The sequence below is a fragment of the Cygnus atratus genome, chromosome 7 (assembly GCF_013377495.2).
Source record: "Cygnus atratus isolate AKBS03 ecotype Queensland, Australia chromosome 7, CAtr_DNAZoo_HiC_assembly, whole genome shotgun sequence".
In the NCBI taxonomy this organism is placed as follows: domain Eukaryota; kingdom Metazoa; phylum Chordata; class Aves; order Anseriformes; family Anatidae; genus Cygnus; species Cygnus atratus.
The window spans coordinates 3,504,360-3,519,768 of NC_066368.1; the positions used below are offsets into that span (position 1 = coordinate 3,504,360).

General features: G+C 37.2%; 1 protein-coding gene across 7 annotated transcripts in view; it reads left to right on the plus strand.

Moving 5' to 3' along the window:
• Window positions 1-12,375, plus strand: part of UROS (uroporphyrinogen III synthase) — an 18,780-nt gene extending 6,405 nt beyond the window's left edge. For 6 of the 7 annotated variants that reach the window (XM_035547505.2, XM_035547510.2, XM_035547513.2 and 3 more), the window contains 7 exons: window positions 880-976; window positions 2,832-2,906; window positions 4,122-4,196; window positions 7,122-7,205; window positions 7,687-7,772; window positions 9,689-9,787; window positions 11,569-12,375. In XM_035547505.2, the coding sequence (XP_035403398.1) occupies window positions 880-976; window positions 2,832-2,906; window positions 4,122-4,196; window positions 7,122-7,205; window positions 7,687-7,772; window positions 9,689-9,787; window positions 11,569-11,736 (684 nt within the window). In that variant the 3' untranslated portion in view covers window positions 11,737-12,375. The remainder of the gene's footprint in view (window positions 1-879; window positions 977-2,831; window positions 2,907-4,121; window positions 4,197-7,121; window positions 7,206-7,686; window positions 7,773-9,688; window positions 9,788-11,568) is intronic. The other variant, XM_035547509.2, reaches the window with a different exon arrangement.
• Window positions 12,376-15,409: the final 3,034 nt, after the last annotated feature.

Genomic DNA, 15,409 nt, shown 5'->3' on the forward strand with positions numbered 1-15,409 from the left:
GTATCTTATCTTTAATAATACTGCTGCCTGTTTTAGTACCTCTTTGTTTTTCTACAAACAGATGTTTGTAATACAATACGGTATTGTACCCACTAACAAGTATGTTGTTGATATTTTTCTAAAGAATGAAGATAGATAGAATAGTAAGGGATAGATTTCCATGGGTGGTGTAGCATTTTGTCACAACGAAAAAGTAGAAGACTTGTGACAACGAAAGCTTACCTGAGGTTCACCCTTACGTTGTGCTGAAGTTGTGTACTGTATCTCCTACGTGCATGGAATAAAATTTCATAATTGCTGGTCTCTTTGTACTCTTTCTTATTCATTTTCATATGTTGAAAAGGTTTTCTGAGAGAGGTTACCTTTACTGAAAATCTCCAGCAGCATTTAATTCTGTTAGGTGTTTGAATGTATTGCAGTATGCATTTACAAGTGACCCAAGAACAGTTTTTTTTTGTACTGATCTTTGAGAGCATGTTGGTGACCTTAACTGTTTTTTGAGTGGGCAGAGGGCAAGAAACAAGGAGCTGGCTGGGCAGTACCGCAGTATTACTGCTTGGAAAAACAATTGATTTTTCCTGTGTGAATTTGGAATACCTCCCATGTCGTTTCCCTATTCCGAAGTACGTTTCAGTGACAAGGAACCTTATCTGCTCCTACTGATTTTCAGCATTAATATCACATAAAGTATTCAATGTTTGTATGCATTTATCATGTAAATATCCTGGTTACTGATAGTAATTAAATATTTGCCTATTTCAGTTTCAGATATTTATTGAAGCTGCTTTGTTGTTCACAAGATTATAAAGAATTGATCAAATTATTTCTTTTAAATGTATATACTCACTTTTACTTCCTAAATCTGCTGTTTATAAATAGCTCTCACATCCAGAATCTTATGGGGGCCTAGTTTTTACCAGTCCAAGAGCATTAGAAGCCATCAAGATCTGTTTGAAAGAGAATAGTAAAAGTGAAGGTAAGTGCTTATTTATATTCCTTGTTCTTTCTGTTTCAGTATTCTGTGAAGTTTGTCACTTCACCCATCAGAAGATGTTTGGAGTACTCCTTTAGAAAAAAGATATCCTATAGCCCTTTTGACGTCATAAAGGCCTCATGCTAAATGGAGCTTTTAAGGGACTGAGTGTTGTTTTTTCTGCACTTACGATGCCGTTAGAAATGAAAGGATAAAGCTTTTGGTGTAAATTACTAATTAACGTGGGCTTTTTCCTCAATCTGTTGTGGTTATCTTTGTTGAAGCTACGAAGTTATAAACAAACTCATGGATGAGCAGTATTTTGCTGCAGTGCCTGGTTTTGCTTACTAAACACTATCCTCCCTTTAAGGGAGGTGCTTGTTAAAGAAACTGACCACTGCTGCTACTCGTGTAATTCATTTGAAATCTTACAGAAAAAGCTATTTCTGTCTTGCATATAAAAATTTCTAAAATGAATTAAGCGTTAGCTAAAAAGCAGTAAAGAAATGGTAGTACGTAGAAATCAACAGATCAGTTGTGAGGAAGAATCCTGCAGAGTGCTAAATACAAACTGGCATACCAATAAACTATCAAATCTTTGTGAACTCTTCTAAACTCTTTTGAGAAGTGATAACTTCCAGCATTGAGTTCCTATGGATATTTATGTACGCTTACATTTTGTGACTTTATCTGCTCCATATTTGGGCTGTAGTGATAGTAACCAATGTACAGTGAGTGAGGTTAACCTCTTGAATAAGTGGTAAATACACTGATACTGTTCACTTACTTTAGCATTTTCAACAGCAGAGGGCTATATTTTAATATTTTTGGATCAAATGTGATGTCTTTCATACAGATACCATCCCCTAATCTTGGTTAGGGCTTTTGGAAGTTGCTGAAGCATATACTTTAAACAAATGAGTCTTCAGTTTCTATTTGGGTTCCTTTTAAAGCTACTCGATGCTTATCTTTCCTACTTTTTTCCTCATTTAGGAAGGTTTCCTCTGATTTACTTTTTACTGTTGTTGTAGCTTCTATTTCTAATATCTTTTTTCTTTCCTGAGAATGATAGAGAAGAACTCAGTGTCCTATGCTGTATGGTTTTTAGACATGATAGTAAGACTTAATTTATTTAGCTTTGATCCATTTGGATTTCAGGCATGGGGATAAGGTACCTGGATCCAAGAATTGATTAACGCCTGAAGGATGGAAAACCATTTTCTAGTAACTTTGGTCTCTGGTACATTTTATTTCCGAGCTAATAGCTTTTTTTGGTGTATGTTTAACATACAATCAGATTCTACATTTCCCCCATGTAAGAATAAGAGTTGCTTTATAGAGTATGTAATGAATACATATATACTTTTACCCTTTTTTGGTGTTAGAGAAGATTTTTTGTTCTTTGTCTAACCCTTCAATTTTAAATCTACATCTGTATTTGAAAGTTGTAATGTTCAGTTTGAAATTCACCAGTTTGTATGTTGAAATCTCACTTTGTACTGTCTGCTGTTCTTTCTCAGAAGTTTTGTTGCTTTTAAAAATTCTTAATCCAAAATATAAATGAACATTGCAAGTTGCATATGATCTGACATAAGGTGAAACACGCATTAGAAGTGCTATTTTACATAAGCAGATAAGAGCTATTTACTCAAATGGAGCTTTTAAAAACATGTTTTTGACTGCTATTTACACAATGAAAAGAATACATTGAAAATTCATTTTTATACATCCCCAGATTTTGCTGAAACATGTAATGGTGTATTAGTATTTTGCTGTACTTGTAGATTTAAACCAAAGTCCAAATACACATTTAGCATTCGTATTTTGTTGCCATATGCTTAAACTTACTGTTTTACAGCCTGGTCAAAATCTCTTAGACAAAGATGGAATATCAAACCAGCGTACGTGGTAGGAAAAGCTACAGCTTCTCTAGGTAAGCTGGAGTTTGAAAGAAGTCTTAGATAAATCTGTCTTAAGTACAATTTTTGGAGTATTGGCAGCTGTTCAAGTGTGTTCAGAAAAAATATAGGTAAGTTTTTATAAATTGATATTTTGAAAAACAGATAATGTGTCTACAGCTATCTGAAGTAAGCATGTACAGATCACCATCTGGTCTCCCAGTACCTTTTTTTTGTAATGTGATGGTAACTACTTCAGATATTTGGTCAAAAACTCTTGCTGTTCTTAATTCCCAGATTATTTTTTATTTGGAAATGAAATCGGGCAACAGGAATTATAGCATAATTGTCTGGGATGGTAGGAAATTTGATGCACTGGCCCATCTTTCCTTCTGTTTCTGTCAGGATTTGCCAAACAGAAGTCACCAGCATACAATCCCTTTACTTCAGTGGGCCAGCTGCTTTGTCTTCACACTGGTTTTAATCTGCAATATAAATTTGATGTGCACAAATAAAAATTCAGTGTAGGTTTTAGTTTGTGTGAGACTTTCTTGTTGTAGAATTGCATAGAAGCTTTTATCTTCCCACTGAACCACACAGGAAACAGGTAGCATTTGAGAATTTTAAAAGTCTTGGTGTTTTTCTGCGTCTAGCCCCAAAAAAATTTTGGTAAGTACTGACTATCTTCATAAGAATGTTTCTGCAGGCAGGCTGCTAACAACACTGGATCATGTAATGGTGACACCTAGCAAGCATTGCGAATCAATAGAGTCTAACCCAAATCAGTTAACTTGTCAGGGATTCATATTATGCCTATTAACTTGTTTAAATAACAGCAGTGTTAAACTCTGCGACTTTTCCGATGTGATTTCTGCCTTTGTTACAAACAACAGCAGTAGCCTCACTGGGAAGTGAGCTCCAATCAGACCATGTCAGGAATTGCAGCCCATTCAGCATGGTCAGGCAGCGCTTCCTGCTTCACCACTTCAGGTGCAACAGTTGAACTCTCCAAAACAGCTTAGCCATCCCCAGAATTTTTCCTCTTGTACTCCTTGTATATGTCTCTAGAGCCAAAATTGAATCTTTCATAGCATGTTACTTGTTCAAATGCTCACGTTTTTTTGCTTTCAAGGAAGTGTTTGTGTGCTTAGATCAAATTGGGTTTCCCTTTCCAACCCACGTTTCTGTGACTGAATCTGAATTGCTCTTATTGAATTGTATTGCTGTTATTTTGCTGCTTTTGGTTATAGTGGAAGAAATTGGCCTTTCCCCACAAGGAGAAAAGACTGGAAATGCTGAAAAATTAGCTGAATATATTTGCTCAAGTAAGTATCTAAAATCTTCTACTTAATTTAAGCTCATGTGCATCGTTTATTACATATAAAGTCAGGTGTACCTTGAAGCAGAAAAGTATATACTACAGAATTCATCATATGTAGAGTCCTTGAATTCAGCTTCTGGGGGTTACTAGTGTTATCTCTAAAAGACAATATTTTGAAATCCCTATTAAAATACTAACTTACATGAAATCTTGGAATCTGTAATTGAATACTATAAGACCCGGTAGACAAAGTGCTTTTTTAATTAATGGTCAGAGCTGTAATGATTTGAAGTTGCTGTTTAATCATGATTTAAATGATTCTGACTGTAGGTGTGCTGATTCTCTGTGAACTTTGAATGACCTGACCTTCCTTGCTTCAAACCAGCTGATGCTGGGCATTTTTCACCAAGCCATAATTCAAAGTGCAGGAGGGGAACTTCTTTACTCAGAATGAACACGCAGTTTCAGAGAGCTATTTTTCAGCACCAAAGGAGAGGGATTCTGGAGTGGTTCTGAAGAAGCAGCAGGTTTTAATAGCCACTAGTGGGAAAGAAAAGGTTTACAGCCTTTCACATAGAATATCTTGAGCAGAGGGCAGTTTCTTACAAGAACACTGGCAAACTACAGAAATTAACTTGCTGCTTTAGCATTTTCATTATCCTTACAAAAATGACTGCCTTTGAATACCCTTCAGTTTTAATAACCAACCATTGATTTTTCAATCATTGGAGATTGTTTGTTGTTGATAGATATAATCGTGCTTGGAGATTTATTGGATGGTGCATATTTATGCCCTCACAATTTATAAAAGTGGCTTACAGAAAAAATACACTAAGTGGTTTATAAGAACCTCTGAAGTACAGCTTAAATTATATCAAGTTCCTTATTTTGTATTAATTTATTTTTCTTTTTGTTTTAACATAAGTAAATGAAAAGAGTAACTTAACATCTTTTATGTCAATAAAATTTATTGTCAGAATAAAAATAAAATCTGCAGCAATGATATTTCTTTTGCTACTTGCTGTGCTTTGGTACCAACTTCAACTTAAGTGACACAAAGGAGTTTACTTCTTAACTAAATAGCCAGGTTTAGTGTCTTTTCAAGACAAGTAGTTTTCTTAGTCTTTCTTAATGTGAGGAACTCTCATCTATTTTGAGAGATGGCACAGTTGTGTGCAGCTGTATACAACTTCACCTTAAAAATCTCTCCCTGTTTCTATTATTTGAAGACAAACTCTCTGCAAAGAAAGTCTGTTTAATTCCTGTCTAAAACCATCAGAGCTTCTATCTGTATTTAAAGGTAAAGGATTACTGATAATGAGTTTCAGTTTACATTAAAGAAAACTATTTCTTCAGTTTCATTTATTGCTCATCAGAACTGCTCTTACACAGAACGTTTTTAACAATATACTTTAATAAGCATTGAACAGTTAGTACGCCTAAAACAATCACTGTATGGGCATCTAATTTTACTAGGGAAAGTAGCTGCAACTGCTGTTGTATAAAAACAGTTGTCAGATAATGGTGTTTGTTATAGTGTTTAAAAGCTTACATTGTAGTAATGTTCAGAACAGTCCCACATTTTTTTCTAAGACCACTTCCAAGTTGACTAAAATCTTTCCCGCTATTATGAGTTTTCAAGAAGTGGTAGCAGTTAGTGTGACCAAGGAAATCATAAGTAGCATGTATATACTCCAGATCAATTTTGAAAGAAAATAATTGAGATTCTCTGATAATTAATCCTATAATACTGCAACATTTGATTGAACTGCGTTATATTTGAGTGTCTTCACTCAACCATTTTTCTCATGTAGAAATGCGATCTCACTAGGCTATTTGACTTCATCTGAATTCTTCCTTGATTCAAAATGTTCTTTGTCGGTTTGCAGAGCCCTAATATTCATTTTTATTAGATAAAATATAGTAACGAAAAGCTTTCCAAAATAATTAACTCACGTGAGAGCCCTAAAATCACCAAGTTACTGAGAATCTCATATGGACTCTCATAGATGGTGCTATTTCATTCTTCCCAAGCCTGGTATTGGCATTCCCCATCATTATTGTGTTCTCCCTTTCCTGTGAGTGTACTCAGGGTGTACAGAGTTAGGATAGCTGCCGGAATAGAGATGTAACCCAAGAGACACATGTGAATAGCATTATCTGGTAGGATATTTTTTGAGCAGAACTTTTTCCTCTGATAATTTATTAGAAACATAGAAGTCCTATGAAAACTGCATCCCAGGTGTGTCATACTCTCTCTTGTAGAAGTTAGAAACAGGACCAGAAAAGTCCTCCTCCCAAAATAACCAGGGGGCTTTCATGTGTAGGCAGTGCAACAATAATTAAGTCTCTTCTAATCTTAAGAAATAAAGGATAAGAGGATGCGAGGATACCCACTTCCACTCTAGCATTGGAAGTAGAACCATTTTTCCTTGGGGAAGTAGGAAAATAGACTTTCAGATATACCGAAACTTTTCAGCAAAGTATTTCTGTCCTCCTCTTTGACTTCCTGAATATTCTTTTATGGAGAAAGCGCTGTCATGTACAAAGTGGGACTGAAGTTTTAAATGTAAGAATTGGGGAAGATTGCCTCTCTGAGGGAGAGGAGATAAATTGTGCAGTACTTGTTTGTCTTTGTAGGCTTTCAAGGGGAATAGAAATGCACTTTATCGTTCACAAGATCTTTTTAGACAGTGTATTCATATTATAGTTATGGAATACTTTTTAATTTACATGCTAAGTAGCTCTATCCTCTGAATTGTGGATGCAGTTGCACTGCAAATGTTTTCAGCTATTTTAGGGCTGTCTGTGATGAAACATGCAGCATTTGCAGCAGTGTTCAACATTTGATACCTTTAAAATGTATTAAATCTATCATGTTTGTTCTCTATTAAAAATGTTAGTTAATTAAATGTTTGTGTATTTACAGGAGAGAAACCTAATTCATCATGCCTGCTTTTTCCTTGTGGAGCCCTAAAAAGAGAAGTACTTCCTACAGCACTTAAAGAAAAAGGTTGAACTTCCATTACAGCCTCAGTAAATTAGTCAGTTATGACAGAACTTGTATCTAAAGATTTTGAACCAAATTTGAATAAGTAAAAATTGAGTTTTCTATTATCTTGTATAGAAGATGGGAGTAAACAGGTTGCTGTCCACAGTGCTGGGACTGAGTTGTAGTATGGCTTGAGCAAGGTTCTTTGCCTTTGTTCATCACCTTTGTTCTCATCTGTGAGAAGGAAGACTTATTCACAGAAATGTTGCAAGACTTGCCACTTTTTCTTAACATGCGTCAAGGTCCTCTGGTTACTAAAGCTTTATTATGTCTTGTATAATTGATAGTAGAAATAATCTAAGAATCCTTCACAAATTTTTCTGTATCTTTTTAATCTCTTTAGGCTGAAATTTAAGTGCAATTAGTATATTAAGAGTGTTTTACTGAAATAATAGAAATTAATGAAATACTATTTAGTTATGAATGTCTATTCTGATTCCAGGCATACCTCTGGAAAGCCTTACTGTATATCAAACAACGCAACACACCAATCTCCAGGAATCATTGAGCAGTTATTTCTCACAACAGGTATTGGATGCTGATGTAACTTGAGAATTTTTGAAGTTTGTGATAAAACCTGGCAAAATATACTAATTTTTATTGTCTGCAAACAACAGTTGTGGTGATACAAGAATTTCCTATATAGGCTTCTTTTCTTCTTATCCTGATGACTACCAAGAAAATACTTTAGGAAACACTATAGGCAGAGCATAAGTCTCTCAGTTATTTGTTACAGCAATTATAAAAGTCTAAAACACACAATGCTTCTGATGGAAGAAGAAAACAAAACCTTTCACACCTTGTCTAACTTCCAGAAGATAAATAAACTTCAGAATCACTGAGAAATAATGGCATAAAAAATTACATTCAGTTTATTCCTTTGAGCTGGACGACTGCTTTTTAGATAATACCATGTCAGAAATTACATCTAGTGAAGTGACTTTTTGAACAGGATTTTGTAATTATTACTGTCATTGTAATATTACTGGACAGCTTTGAAATTTTGTAGGGCAGAAAACTACTACTGGTTTTTCCTCCATAAGATAAGGCTATGTTCCTTCTCTGATTATCCAATTTATTAATATGAATCTAGTTTAAGTGTTAAATTCCAAGTGACATGATGTTGACAAACGTATTGAGTTTTATTTGCTAGAATTCTTATTATTTTCTCCTTTGAAAACTGTCAAATGTCACTAAGCAAGGATCATTACATAGTAAAAGATTTGAAGCTAGTAATAATTGACTTGATTTTGCTGAGATTGGCTTTGTGAATTTTCCATTTGTAAGAGTCTACATTATATCTAGGATTAATTTTATTCAAAATGCAGCCTTTCCTTCTTGGAGAAACTTGGCCTGTCTGAGCATGTTGCACCTCATTTTAAAATCTATGCATTAATGTCTTGTTAAATCACATATTGATTTTAAAGTCCTTTTTCAAGAGGTCCTAAAAGGCTATGGCATAGGCTGTCTAGCTGATACATTGCAGTATCCTGCTATTCCTAGGTGGATATTACAATTCTAATCCCCATAGAACTTAGTTTATACCAGTTATAAAAGTGAGTCAGTAGTAAATACATATTCTGTAGTTTCCTGAACTCTTTTTATGGAACTCCTTACTTGCTGCAATTAGTATGTTAGTTTCAGTGTGAAGCTATTAAAATGTTTCTTATGAGCTTTCTGGTTGTTAACTGATGATATTGTAGTTATATAGTGCCTGGATAGCTGATACAATATGACAAGTGTTTAGCACTTTGTGAGACAATGAACAGCATTGTGTTAAACTATCATTCTCTTTTCTATGAGCTAAGGCGAGCTTCCAAGTCATGCACCGTAAAATAACAGCAGATGTAGAGCTAGCATATCCTTCTAGCCAAACAGAAAATCGTGATAAAGAAGGCACGTGCTTTGGGTCTGCAGGTCAGGAGACTGGGACCTTCACGCCAGACAGAATTTTGTAGAACTTTCTTTTGGCTACGGAATGTGTCTGCTGCTATCTTAAGACAGCCTTGTTCTGGGAGAGAAAGCCCTCCCAGTGGTGCGCGGTTTTAAGCCAGCACCTCATCTTTGTCACAGCATCTCTGGGTGGGCAGAACTTAGGATAAACAACAAGAGCTGGGAAACAGAGAAAATATCCAGAACTAAGACTGAGAATGGATTTAGGGAAATTGAGTTTCATTTTCTAAACAGGAAAATGAGCATGGCTGCAGAAAAATTTCAGTACTTTTGTCACCAGTTTGTGTGACAAAGTATTCAATTAAAGTCGCACCTGGATTTCAGCTATCTGCACCACAGGAAACCCTCTTTGTTGGTTTAACATCTGTTTCTCATCAACAACAAAAATTCATGTCCATGTAGAGATGGTTAGAGAGGCTTGTATGAAAGTGTACTGATATTATGCTGGAAATGTGAGAAATCTGTGCCAACCTGTAGTTTATTTTGCTCAGGGAATCCCGGCAAGTGTTGTGTTCTTCAGTCCATCTGGTGTCAAGTTTTGCCTCCAGCACATTCAGAAGCTATCTGGGGATTTTATCAACCATGTGAAGGTACTTTTTTCTTTTCAAATGGTGGTGAAATACAATAGGGTGTAAGCTTAGGTTGCGAGACTGAAGGAGAGGAAAGCTGTTGCCCCCTTTACAAACTTCGACCAAGAGTGCCTTAGAGAAAAAAAAAAAATACGAAGTCTGGAAGGGGTAGGACTGTAAGTGTAGTCTCTAGCAATCTATGCAAGCTAAATAGAGGTTAAGAGTGCAAAGTGTCTGTAGAGAAGCAGCAGCTTACCTAGGTGGAGACTGCAGAACACAAAATTTGGAAATTGTTTGAAAATTCTGTTTTGTGTTGAGAGTGCGGAGGACAATGCTGTGTTTGCTCACAATACAAAACCAGCCATCATAAAATAAGCACATGGAATACATGATGTAAGAATATCAAACTTTGAGAGAAGGTCAAAGAGAATTGTATTATGAATGCTGTATTTCTTGTAAGTGATCAGATATCTGTGTTAAATGTGAAGTAACAATCTGAAAACTCACAGAATAATTCACTTCAAAAAAATCGTCAGTTAAGTCTAACAAAGCAATACCCTCAGAAATTGAAATGTGAAAATTTGTTTTCTAACTTACATTTCTAAGACAATAAGTCTGTGCATGTTCTGTCACAGTATTGCATAGAACGAGAAAAATCTAATCTTTTTGCTAGTTAAGAGTCAGAAGAAGCATGTATTCTTGAATTAGGAACTGTTTTAGGCTCAAAGGAGAGGAGTTTGCATCAGTACACATTGACACATCTTAGTGATCATTGACACATCTTAGTGATCCTAGGAATTAGTACAGAAATTCTAGGAAAAAAAGGAAACAAATCATTCTGTAATTAAGAGACTTAATAGCAATTAGAGATGCGAAATCCAGTTCTCATGTCCTTTAGAGTTATGAATATATAACCATGCTTCTCATTGCAACGTGAAGAAGAAAAACATCTTATTGTACAGGATTTTTGAACTTTCTATTTACATAAGAAAGCATAATCCCCTTGTGATAGCAGATAAGAATGCTGGTTTGTAGCTTGTTCCAGTAAATTTCAGTAAAAAGAAAATCACTGAAGCTGGTACTGGCAGTTACTGATCATGTACCTTACATGTTTGTTGGTGGAGAAGCAGCCTGATTTCAGTGTGGGGGAAGTAAGGCCAATGGCTGTCTCTCAAGGAAGCACACAATACTTCTGTCTTCAGCAGTACAAGGTAGCTTGTAATGCGGTTGTCCTTGTTTGTGTGTTCAGCCTAACCACAGATGGGCTATCACCTGCACCCGTCAAGCTGTTCACACTGTATTCCTTGTAACCTCTACTTGTTCTGCTTTCTTACTGGCACGCTATCTTATTTTGTAGCTGAGAACCCTTTAGCAAAAAAAAAAAAGAGTTGTTTTCACCTAGATTTATTTTCTCCCCAACAACTTGCCCAGTTTCCACTGGGTAAAGGCTTTATCTTCTCCTAGTCAAGGTGTGATTAGCTCTTGCTTGAGTCAGCAATTACAGGCTTAAGCATATTAAAATTCCTCTCACTTCCTCTTTTTTGAAAGAACAGCTATAAATGTTTTGTAATGGAGGAAGAAATAATCTTTCCTAAGTAATTTCCAAGTAGCTCAACGGATAGCTGCTTTTGAGTACTGAAAATCTTCAACCTGACTGGTTAGTACAGTTCAGTAAGCTCAGACATACAAGCTGATATACTGACAAGGTCAGCAAATAAAGCAGGATGTGTACCTAAGTCACTGTTAAGAGCTCGTACCATACCTGCCTACACTAATTGTAAGTGCAACCAATGTCATTTCAGTTTGCTGCTATCGGTCCAACAACTGCTGAAGCCATGGAAGCAGCAGGAATCCCAGTAAGCTGTACTGCAGAGAGTCCAACTCCCCAAGACCTCGCTGCTGGGATCCAAAAAGCGCTTCGCCTACAGAACTGCATTTTATCCAAGAACACAGCACATATTTCAGGCTGAGTATGGTTCTCTAGAAGGTTTTTAATTTTGCAGACTTCTTGTCCTGCAAGAAAGTATTGTTTGGGAATATGCAACACTGTCCTTGTCAGCAGCTTGTGAGAGCAGCTTGCATCTAAATATCTAAGAAATCTAGAATTTGTCCAGCATGTTTTAAAGCCTCTGGCTATTCCCCTTCATCTTATGTGCACAGTGTAAATATTTTATGCAGGCATTCCTGGAAAACTAGTTGCAAGAGGCTAATCTGCATCAGTGTGTTATGTTGACATTTCAGGTTCAGTGTGTTACCTCAGGTATCTTCCCCTAGTACACAGGTTTTCATTCCTGTGTATAGTCAATTTTACATGCACATCTTCTATTTTTTCTGTAAAAGAAAATCATACTTACAATGAAGTATTTTTTTTTGTTTTAAAGCTTGCTTGTTTGTTTTGCTTTCAAATATTTATATTAAAGTGAACGTAGATCCTCAATGGAATAGGACAATTCCTGGAGTAAAGTTGCACTGTGTGGAGCTGATAGCAGGTCAGTTATTGACACTTAATATCCTTACAGTACAGGTCTTAAAAATCAGGTTTTGATTTCTGTTTCTGTAAAGAAGGAGGATTTATTAACAGAAATAAACTGGCTTGTCGTTGTTAATAATGGTGTTAGAGTTGTCTCGTTTGGTTGTGGCTTATGCTTTAATTGTTTATCTGTGAAAGCAGAAAAAGTAATCCTATTTAGCATTAATGCTACCTTCAGCCAATGCTATGAAATTCATAGATTTAAATCGTAATGCACTCAATTATAATCCTCATGAAAGTCACTTGTGTTGTTAGTATAATGCTAAGGTTCATAAAATAACAGAAATCCTCATTTGCTCTAAGTTTTTATTAGCTTAATTCTGAGTATATGACCTGAATTTCCAATTAGGTAAGAAGCTTTGTACCTAGGATACGAGTTAATCTGAACCCATTTATGTTAATACAAACGGAAATAATTTCAAATTGTATATGTGGGTTCATCAGTCACACTGGGCACAATAACAACCATTTGCTGTATGAAGCAGTTTGGTTTCTTGAGATGAAATAGAATCTCAGAAGTATACTAATTGCTGGAAGATAATGTTGAGCAGTGGGAGGAATATTTCATCATTAAAGAACATCCTGTAGGATCCTGGGATCGCTATGGTAACTGGATGAAGCTGCAGGACTCCGTGCAGACATGCCCCTGAGGAGAGAAGGAAGAGAATGAACAAGAAGCAATTGTTGACTTTCTCTGCCACTTTTTTAAGGACGATTGAAGTTAAGCTGTTTAACATTCAGATACAGCTGGGTAGTGTCATTATAACATGGAGTGTGCAGAACTGTTCATCTCTGCATTCAAAAATAAATCTGCAGCAGACTGGGGATTTGGAAGTCAGTTCAAGTCCCCTGCAGTACTGCTCACATCTGTAGCATCGGAATAGAAGACAGCTGGAGAAGATTTGTGTGAGCTAGTGCTTAGGGGCAGAAGGAGGAGTGGTAGGGTCAATCAGAGAAGAGAGCAAGAACTGGAAACAGAAGGTGTTCACATGGGCTTGTGCTCCCTTGCATTATATGGCAAATACTTCGGGTATCTGATTATTTGCCTTGTTCATCAGCTCAGGCCCTTTCCACAGGTCTCTCCAGGAGACACTATCTGTTTCTATCACTTCCAAGTAACATGTACTTACTGCATTTAATATAACAAAATCACAGTTCTCCACCAGGAAAGTGGGTTGCCTTACATCTGCCACATCAGACTGCATGCTCCTTCTTGACCTGTGGCAAACAGAAGATAACTTGGAAGACTTGATCTGCAATAGGTGAGGTTGGTCTAAGGGAGGCATAACTGGCATTTGCTGAGGAATTGGGAGGCTGTGCAAACTTGCTGTGACTCAGCTGACATTGTCTGAATTTCAGATCCAGACATACTCATTGTTTGTCAGTGAGCAGAAAATACCAGCTGTATAGCTTGGTTCACTGTAGCATTTAATAATATATTTCTTTAAAAAGAGAAAAGGGAATAGAATTGCAGCAGCTGAGTGACCTCTCCAGTCAGGTCAGCTGAGGTCCAGGCCTGGCTTTATCCAAGGAACCTGTCCACACCTGAAACAACCCTTCCCAGGGCTCAGTTGCCAACTGCTCAGTTGCCAACTGTGTTCTTCCCAGGTTGGGGATTAGGATTTCTTCTTTTTAGAAGACCTAAATATTCTTTACAAGGAGCCAGTGGTTATCTTTCCCACTGCTACCCTCTCTCTAGGACATGGCATGAGCCTGCTCCTTACAGACAAACATTGCTTAAGGAAGAAACCACTCTTCCAGTTGTTGGCTTTGCGATAGCAAGTCTGCCTCTGTAGTTAAGCAGCAAGAAACATCCTGCTGTATTGCTCAACCACTATAGTATTCTTAAACCAGAGAGGGCTTAACATTTTATTAGTAAGCCCCTTGACAGATTGCAGACCTGATGTATTGTGTCTCGGTGAAATATTCAGTTCCATTTTGTGACAGGAAAGCAAGAAGAGGTTACACAACTTCCCCCAAAATAAGCAGTATGAGGCTTAACTACATACAGCAAGTTCTTCGTTCTCAGGGCTTACACTGAGGGTCTGCTCTTAGATTGGCTGATAGGGGTGTGCCAAATACCAAGAGCTGCAAGAGAAGCACATGCTGGTATCTCTGTGAGCTGCTGCCTCTAAAATCAGCAGGATGGAGGAGATGTGACTGATGCTGGAGAAAGCAGTGCCTTTGAGCCTGGGTTGGTGTAGTTCGGTGCCAGTAAAACGCAGTCAGGAAAGATCCTGTCTGAAAAAGCCCAGGGTAACCAGAGATGACACTGTAGTCTGTCCTTTTTCTCTGGGACAGATGTTTTAGGCTTTTGTAGTGAAAATTGCAGTAGTGCATGCACTGAGCTAGCCTGCATGATCAGAGCTGCTCAGTGGCTTTCAGGGGACTTCTCCCTTAGCGTAAGGAAGCTGCCAGTGCCAGTCAGCTCAGTAGACTATTCACTGGCCAAGACTAAGTGTCTGTTCTCCACACCTGAGACTGCTACTGATCTCAGCAGTCTTGCTTAGCTACCTTCAGCTCTGAAGAGAGTGTTGTGAACATACCACTCCTGCCCATCCCCACTGCCAGGCTGCCTGAGGATACCAATTTCAAGCACAGTGCTTTTAGGCATCTTGCCTCAGAAACCTGCTGTTCAATTTTCTGCAGCTTTCAGCTCACAAAAAGTGAGGGCAGTGTTAAGAGGTGATGGATACAGGCAGGCTGCAGGTGGAAAGCAGAAAAGTACACCAAAACCTATGCCCCCAGTCTGCCCTTTCTTTCACATCAGGCACTTAAAACTGGAAGCCACAGAAATCAGGTATGTTAAGCCTCTCATCTTCCATCCTTTCACAAGGTATACATCCTTCTTTCAGATGCATTCAGGCTCTGGGTTGTGTCAGAAAGCTCACGTGTCTTCTGAAGACAGATCCAAGGTATAATTCTAAAGCCACATTAAAGTGTTAGAGGTTTCTATAAGCAACAGTTTATTTTTTCTGTGAAAAGAACCTGCCCTATATGAAAAAAATCATTTCTCTCACCTTGATATTAAGTATCATTGCCTCAAAACAAGCAGCTTAGTTTATGTAGCACGCATGTAAACGTATATACAGTTTAAGTGACAAATATACCCC